Source organism: Microcebus murinus, chromosome 16 (assembly GCF_040939455.1).
Source record: "Microcebus murinus isolate Inina chromosome 16, M.murinus_Inina_mat1.0, whole genome shotgun sequence".
Taxonomy (NCBI): domain Eukaryota; kingdom Metazoa; phylum Chordata; class Mammalia; order Primates; family Cheirogaleidae; genus Microcebus; species Microcebus murinus.
In genome coordinates, this window is record NC_134119.1 from 28,538,612 (window position 1) to 28,546,496 (window position 7,885).

A 7,885-nucleotide genomic window follows, 5' to 3' on the forward strand; every position below is an offset into this window, starting at 1 on the left:
AGACTAAACCCAAAATGAATGATCTTCAACAGCAAAATGGGATGTCACACAATTCCCAGAGCACTAAGGTGCATCCTCTCAATCACGCAACAACGGTGAGTGATGGGTGGGCAGCACGACCTCATTTTACAGATGGGGTTCGAAAGTGTCAGTCTCTGGCTGAAGGCCATGTGGGCCCCCTGGTCCACAAACTCTCCAGCTGACAAGGTGAGTATGCATTCCCCATGCATGTGCCAACCAGGGTGAGAGAGAAAATAACCAAACCAGACATGAACAGAGTCTGGTTGTCCACCTCCCTGCTTGGAGTTGGGGCTTACGTGGCCCCAGACTTTGGATCTGGTGACCTGACTTTCAGTTTCAGCTGACCCACCTTGGATAAGTGGCTGGATACCCGCACCTGCTTCCTAGCGGTGCTGCAATGAAACAATGAGACACTGTGGAACTTTAGGGCTGTGTCCCACGCAGTCAGCACGATTCCAGAAGGTTCTGTGTGACAGTCACTGTTGCGGAACCAAGGAAGCCAGCAGCGGGGCAGAGAGCGAACTCTGGAGCCAGGCTGACTTTGAACCCTGATTCCACCACTTACGACTCCACGACCTTGGGTAAATCACTTACACCTCTTTGTGTCTCAGTCTCCTCTTCTGTAAAATGGGAATAATAATTATACCTACCTTGCAGGGTTGTTTTGAGGTTTAAATAGTTACTGTAAGTGCAAAGTGTTAGATCGGAGCCTGACGCAGTAGTGTTACGAGTGTTATTAGCCGTGGGCGTTATCTCCCCTGTGGCTGTGGTCCCCAGGGCTGCGAGGGACGGGCAGCCAAGCGCTGCTTTGCAGACTCACCCTTGCTAGGCAGGTCCGGCCGCCGCCCCCGTCCCCCGCCCCCGCGGGCCTGAGTCACCCAGACCGTGCGTCACCCGCGCCTCCCGCCGCCCGACCTGCAAACTCACCCTGAGTCAGCCCGCCCGGGCGCTCCCACTGCCCGGACCCCGCGCGGCGCAGGGGAGGCGGCGGGGCGCCCCCAGGCGGAGAGCGGGAGCCCCGCGCCGGTCGGGCCACGCCCAGCGAGCGCGACGGGAGTCCCGCCGGGGACCCCGGGGCTGGGGCCGGCCCACCGCGGGCTGGGAGAAACGCGCGCTGCCGTCCCACCCCGCCGGCGGCGCGGAATGGTACGGCCCGGCCCGAGTTAAAGCCGGGAGGCGGTGCGTGCCGCGGCGGCGGCGCGATGGGGCTGCGCGCGGGAGGAGCGCTGGGCAGGGCGGGCGCCGGCCGGGGGGCGCCCGAGGGCCCCGGGCCCAGCGGCGCCGCGCACAACGGCAGCATCCACTCGGGCTGCATCGCCGCGGTGCACAACGTGCCGCTGAGCGTGCTCATCCGGCCGCTGCCGTCTGTGCTGGACCCGGCCAAGGTGCAGAGCCTCGTGGACACGATCCGGGTGAGGCCCCAGGGAGGCCGGCCAGCTGGAGGGAGGGCTCGGGAGGAGGGAGGTCGCGCCGGACGCCAGGCAGACTGGTTCCAGCCTCTGCCGGAGTTCGGCCTTTGCTGTGTGACCTTGAGCAAGTGGCTGGGGCTCTCTGGGCCCCTGTTGCATCAAGTCAGCAAGGACGGGATTGGGCCACATAATTTAAATAATGATCAATAGCTCGTAGTGCTTGCAGTGGCCCAGGAGCTGTTTTAAGTCCCTTATTGTTCTGTGCCTACTCTGCGAGGTAGATACTGTCTCTCTTTTCCGATGAGAAACTGAGGCACCAGAGCATTTTTAGCCACTTGTCCAAAGTCAGGCACTTAGAAAGTGGCACAGCCGGAACTCACACCGAGGCAGCCAGGCCCCAGCGCCCAGCTGCATGGCCATCACACTCTCCAGAGATAAACTGCAGTCGCTCTGGCTGTGACAGTGGCAATGAGACCTGGCACGTCATGTCTGCTGGGAGGGCCTTGTCTGAACAGGAAGTGGGTGAGGACAGGGCTCAGCCCCATCACTGAGGGAGGGTGGCGGGGCATGCCGGAGTGATCCCGGCAGGAACCCGAGGAGGGCGCTGCTGCAGGAACACCGTGTCAGGCTAGGCCTATATGGCACTGTGTCCCCTTCCCCTGGACCCCTGGAAGGTGAGCACATGAGATCCCTGAGGCCCGGCAACCCCTGGGATTTGCACTGCTGTCCTCACTGCCTGGAGCCACTTCCCCGGATGTCCCCAGGGCCTGCTCCTTGCCTGGTGCAGGGCTCTGCCTCCCTGACCCCTTGCTAATGGGTCCCTGACCTTGGTAGCTCTCCCTTTAGTAGCCAGAGGTGTTTCTCTGTGTAGCACTTATGTTAACCAGAAATTCTGTTATTCATTTGTGTTTTGTTGTCCGTATTCCCCAGCTCGTGTGAACTCCACAGGAGCAGGGACTTTGGCACATCTTAGTCTCAACGCCAGCACAGTGCCTGGCTGTTTGTGGGAGGGAGGGATCTAGGCATGCATGCTCTCTCCTACCACTGGGCCTTTGCACAGGCTCTCTCTCCCATCTCTTCCTTATTGTTTCTAACTTCTCTTTGTCCTTCCTGTCTCAGTGTCAGCATCTTCCCTGACCACCCCTGCTGGGTTGGGGGCTCCTGTGGCCTCGAAGCCACCTGTGTGCTCAGCAGCATAGCTCTGATCCCAGTGGATTGTAGTGGCCTGTTTAGACACCTGTCTTCCCTGCTAGAACCATGTGCTCTGTGAGGACAAGAACCGGATCTGCTTTGTTTACTTACCATCTATATTAGTTTTCACTGGCCGCTGTAATAAATTATCACAAACGCAGTGGCTTAAAACAGCAGCCATTTATTATTTTACAGTTCTATGGTTCAGAGGCCCAGAATGGGTCTTCAGGGCTAAAATCAAGGCGTCAGGGGGGCGGTGTTGTTTTCTGGATACTCAAGGGGAGACTCCGTTTCCTTGCCTTTCTAGAAGCCACACACATTAGTGGCCTCTTCCTCCATCTGCAAAGCCGGCAATGGCAGGCCAACCCATTCTCACATCGCATCACCCTGACCTCCTCTTCTGCCTCCCTCTTCCATTTTTAAGGACCCTGGTGATTGCCTTTGACCCATCTGGATAATCTCTCCCTCTGGAGGTCCTTACCTTAACAACATCTGCAAAGTCCCTTCCACCATGTAAGGTGACGTCTTCACAGACTCCAAGGATTAGGACATGGCCATCTTTGGGAGCCGTTATTCTGCCCATCCACCATCGTGCCCCAGCACCCAGCTGGAGGCCTGCCTGGCACAGCTGCCCCTCCTTGGCGCCCCACCAGTGCCTCACGAGCTCGCTCACTCTTCAAGAACAGCCCTATAGGAAGGCGTGTTCCCATTTTACAGATGAAGGACAGTGTTCAGAGCGGTGAGGCCACTCGTTCAGCGTCCCCTAGCTGCTCTGTAAAGGAGCTGAGATTCGAATTCAGGTTTGTCAGGTTCTAGAGCTCCGGCCTTACTTCTTAAAAATCATTTGTGGAATTTATGGATAAATGACTCCATCAAAGCAGCACGAGAGAGAACCGGGCCGGTGGCAGGAGGCCTTTAGGCAGCTCACAACGGGGTCTCTCCAGCGTGCTCTACCCCCTTCCCCCTCCTGCCTCTGGCTTTCCCTCCTGAGAGGCCGACCCACTCTCCCCCGGGCTGCTTGGGCCCCTAACAGGAAATCAGTGTAGATCCTCCTCTCTCTGGCCCTCACATCCACCCCTTCCCCAAGACCCCCCGGATCTGCCCCCAAACGTGTCCCAAACCTGTCTACTTCCCCCTGTCCCCACCATACCATCGTCCAAGACAGCGTCTTCACTGAACACCTCCAGAGGCCTCACCTCTGTCCTGTCTGCTGTGCCCTTGTCACCCCGTGAAGCCTCTTTTCAACAGTGACAACTTTCTAGAATGTGCATCAGATCACACCAGCCCTGCTCATTTAAAACGATTCAGAGCCTACCCACTGCTCTTAGAAATGGCCCGGCATCACCTGGCTCCTGCTGCCTTCTGACTTCCTCCGCTTGGCCCTTGAGTCCACTCTAGTCACACTGGCCTCCTTGCTGTGCCTCCAACACAGTGAACTTGTACTGGCCTCAGGCCCTTTGCATCTGCTGTTCCCTCTGCCTAGAATGCTGTTCCCTCAGATAATACACAGCATATGTTACTGAGCGCTTTGCATGTGCCAAGTGTTGTTTTAAACTAAATATACATATATTCTATAGTATGAGATGGGTTTGTTATCTTTGTCCCCATTTAATATATGGGGCAACTGAGGCACAATGAGGTTAATTGCCTGAGATCACATAGCTGCTAAATAGCTGAGCTGGGATTTGAACCCAGGCAGTTGGGCCCTTAATCTATTCTGCTTCTCTATCTTCCCAAGTACTCTGCTTCAGTGCCACCTCAGAGCGGCCTTGTGGACCCTAATCCCTGTCATGCCACCTGTCTCATTGTCTTCATAGCATTTATCACTCTAATATTCACTTCTTTGTTCCATCTGCCCCACTAGACTGAAGGCTCGTGAAGCAGGGGCTGTGTCAGTCTCATTCTGGCTGTACTGCTTTTCCAGAGTGTGGAACAGGGCCAGATGCATAGTGTGCATGTGGTGTGTTGAGAAATGGTTAACAACCTGGTCTGGGGGGGGGGCGAGGTGGGGGGGCAAGAATCCCTGATTTGTAGCATCGGCCCATTTCCCTGGTGTAAATACTCTCTCCATAGCCGACCTTCAAGCCACCAAGGTGATGTCAACCAGCTCACAGAATTCCGGGCTGTTTAACAGCATTTCCAGTGTGAGCCCAACTCAGGCTGACAAAGTTTGCTTTGCCAGCTGCCAAGCATTGTACCGCGCCCACTGACTCTGCGCCACTTCTTTCCAGGAGGACCCGGACAGCGTGCCCCCCATTGATGTCCTCTGGATCAAAGGGGCCCAGGGTGGTGACTACTTCTACTCCTTTGGGGGCTGCCACCGCTACGCAGCCTACCAGCAGCTACAGCGAGAGACCATCCCTGCCAAGCTCGTGCAGTCCACCCTCTCGGACCTAAGGGTGTACCTGGGGGCGTCCACGCCAGACTTGCAGTAGCAGCTTCCTTGCCACCTGCTGCCACCTCCAAGAGCCCAGAAGACACCCCTGGCCTCCAGCAGTGTGGACCATCCAGAAGGGGGATCAGGGATCCGTTCTTTTTGCACCTGGGAAAGGGGCTGACTCTCATCCCCCTTGGCTAGCTGCAAGGCCTGGGACTCACGAGGAACAGTGTGGGAGCCCCAGTTCCCACCGCTGTGAAAATAGGGTCATGGCCTTCCCCTGGTGGATTATTGAGACGATGAAATGAGAAAGGATTTGCAGAGCCACGTGCTCCTGGCTCCCCATTCCCAAGGACAAGCATCCTTCTGCGTTTTGTTCCTCTGTACCCTATTGTATGGAGTATCTTCAGCTGCAAGGAAAGGAAAAGCTCAGTTGCAGTGGCTTAAACAGGTTGGTTTTTCCACCTGGCATGAACTCTGGAGACAGGTGGCTAATGGTGTTGGTTCAACAACTGAGGAAGGTAGGGCTCACATCTCTGTGATTCTCTTTGTCTTGCCCTCATTGCTTGTTACTCCATGGTCACGAGGTGGCTGCTGTATCTCCAGGAATCATGTCTGTGTTCAAGGAAGAAAGGGGGTGGGGAAGAGGTAGGGCCAAGCTAGCTGGACCTGTCAACTTCTATCAGAAAGTAAAACCTCTGTCAGAGGCCTGCTTCCTGCCGTCTCCCCTGCACACTGTCACTGAGGTCTCTTTGGCCTGAGCCAGCTGCCCTTGCTACCCCTAGTTGTAAAGAAAGCTAAGATATACAGAATTGTCACAGCTGAGTAGAACCATCATGTTCCATCTACTGAGACAGGCACTCTGCCTCCTAAAATAAAACTGGGATCCCATCACCAAGAGAGAAATGAGGAGCTGTGTATCAGTTAGCCTTTGCTATGTAACAAACCATCTCGAAACTTAGAGTTAAAAGCAAATCATTCATTTGCCCGAGATTCTATGGGCTGGCAATTTGGGCTGGGCTCATGTGGGCAGTTCTGCTGCTCTTCTGATCTTGCCTTGGGATCCCACAATGAGCTACAGTCAGCTGGGCCTGGATGGTCCAGGAGCCTTATTCATTTGTCCAGCAGGTGACAGGCTGCAGACTGGGGTCACTTGGTTCTCTTCCATGTGGCCTCTCTAGCAGGTCTAGCTCAGGCTCATTCACATGATGGCTTCAGGGTTACAAAAGAGTGAGAGTGGAAGCTGCGAGACTTCTTGTGTTCTGGGCCTGGAACTAGGACAGTGTCACTTCTGCTGAGTTCTTTGGTCACATCAAATCACAAGGCTCTGCCCAGAGTCAAGGGATGGAAACAGACTGTACCTCTTTACACCTCCTAATAGGAGGAGCCACGAAGAACTTGTGGCCATTTTTCTTCTGTCACAAATAATGTTGGTTGGGCAAACAACAGTATTCCTCCCTCTGTCTTGTAGGGCTTCACTCCACCCAGTCCGAAGGCACTGAGACATCGTCCTGGCGCTCAGGGTCCAGAGGAAGAGGCTATAGGGCAGGAAGTGGGTCTCTGCAAGGGCTGGACCCACCCTAGTAGGGGTATCTCATTTTCTGCCTTGGTGGGATGGGAGTATCATTCCAGAGGGGATTCGGAAACCAGCAGTCCTGGGAGAAAGGGAGAGATGGAGGGTACAGAGTGTGGCGGGCCTTGTTCTCACTGCCCTACAAGGGAATTGGTCACTTGGCATTTTCAAGCCTCTGTTTCCCCAGCTCAATAACAAGGACAGCAGCTTTCCCACCCATTCCCTGTCCCAGGGAAAGATGACTGAGGTGACCAATAGTGGAACTGAAAAGGGACATAGTCCAAATGTGATGTGGTATCCTAGATTGGATCATGGAACAAAAACGGGACATTCGTGGGGAAACCAGAAATCTGAATAAAGTCTGGATTTCAGTTAACATAATATACCAGTGTCGTTCTCTTTGTTTTGACAGTTGTACCATGGTTATGTAAGACGTGACGTTGGGGTAGGCTGGGTGAAGAGTATACAGGGTCTGTCTCTGTACTATCTCTGCAACTTTCCTGTAAATGTAAAATCATTCCAAAATAAAAGTTTATTTAATAAAAAAGGAGGGGTGCAATTGCTTTAGACCAGTGGTTTGGGTTCTCAAGCTTGGTTGCTAAATCCCAGATTTCTGGCTTCACACTGGGAGTGTCTGATTCAGTAGATCTGGAGCAAGGCCTGAGATTTTGCTTTTCTAGCAAGTTCCCAGGTGATGGCCATCAGCTGTTCGGGGACCACAAGCTGAGAGCTACTTATTTAGACGGCACCAGTTTCAGATATGGTGACCGCCCCCACTCCCACCTGTAGTGGAGAGGAAGGTCCCTTAGGATGGGTCCCAGGAGATCTGTGTTCTGGCACCAGCTTGTGTACTCACTGGGTGACATTGGGCAAGTCTTTCCCTCCCCTGGGGACTTTTTCCAAGCTGTCAACTGGACTGTGTACCCCTAAGGTTTATATCAAGGGTCAGGGAAGCTGAGGACACGCTTCATGAGCTGTACTGTGTCCGGTGCCACTGTCTGCCGTGAGTAAACACCGCCTGTGCCCACTGGCCTGGAATAAGAGCTGGTGGTCGCCCCTCCTGAAACTTTTCCTGCTGAGAGAGAAGATCCAACCAGGCAGCGCTAGGGGCCCTGCTAGGCACTGGGAAGGAGCTGCAGGAGTGGGAGGGACTGGTCACTTAAGGAAGAGGAGCTGGGTTTTGAAGGGTGTGTGACCTGCACGTGGCGCAGGATGGGGTCAGAGAGCTGCGTTTCCCTCTTACGCCAGCAGGTGGTGCTGCTCTCCTGCCCCGGGCAGGGCTGGCTCTCAGGCCTGCAGAGCGGCTGCTGTGGG

The 7,885-nt window shown here is 54.8% G+C and overlaps 1 protein-coding gene across 1 annotated transcript; it reads left to right on the plus strand.

Moving 5' to 3' along the window:
* Positions 1 to 1,175: 1,175 nt before the first annotated feature.
* SRXN1 (sulfiredoxin 1) lies at positions 1,176 to 6,952 on the plus strand. The gene is made up of 2 exons (XM_012755235.3): positions 1,176 to 1,433; positions 4,853 to 6,952. The coding sequence occupies exons 1-2, from the start codon at positions 1,224 to 1,226 to the stop codon at positions 5,054 to 5,056; spliced, it is 414 nt and encodes a 137-aa protein (XP_012610689.2). The 5' UTR covers positions 1,176 to 1,223; the 3' UTR covers positions 5,057 to 6,952.
* Positions 6,953 to 7,885: the final 933 nt, after the last annotated feature.

What these genes read in the sequence shown, in the direction of transcription:
- SRXN1 (XM_012755235.3), top strand. Translation starts at nt 1,224, where the DNA reads ATGGGGCTGCGCGCGGGAGGAGCGCTGGGCAGGGCGGGCGCCGGCCGG. An exon ending in GCCTCGTGGACACGATCCGG is followed by an intron (nt 1,434 to 4,852) that starts GTGAGGCCCCAG and finishes ACTTCTTTCCAG; the next exon opens with GAGGACCCGGACAGCGTGCC.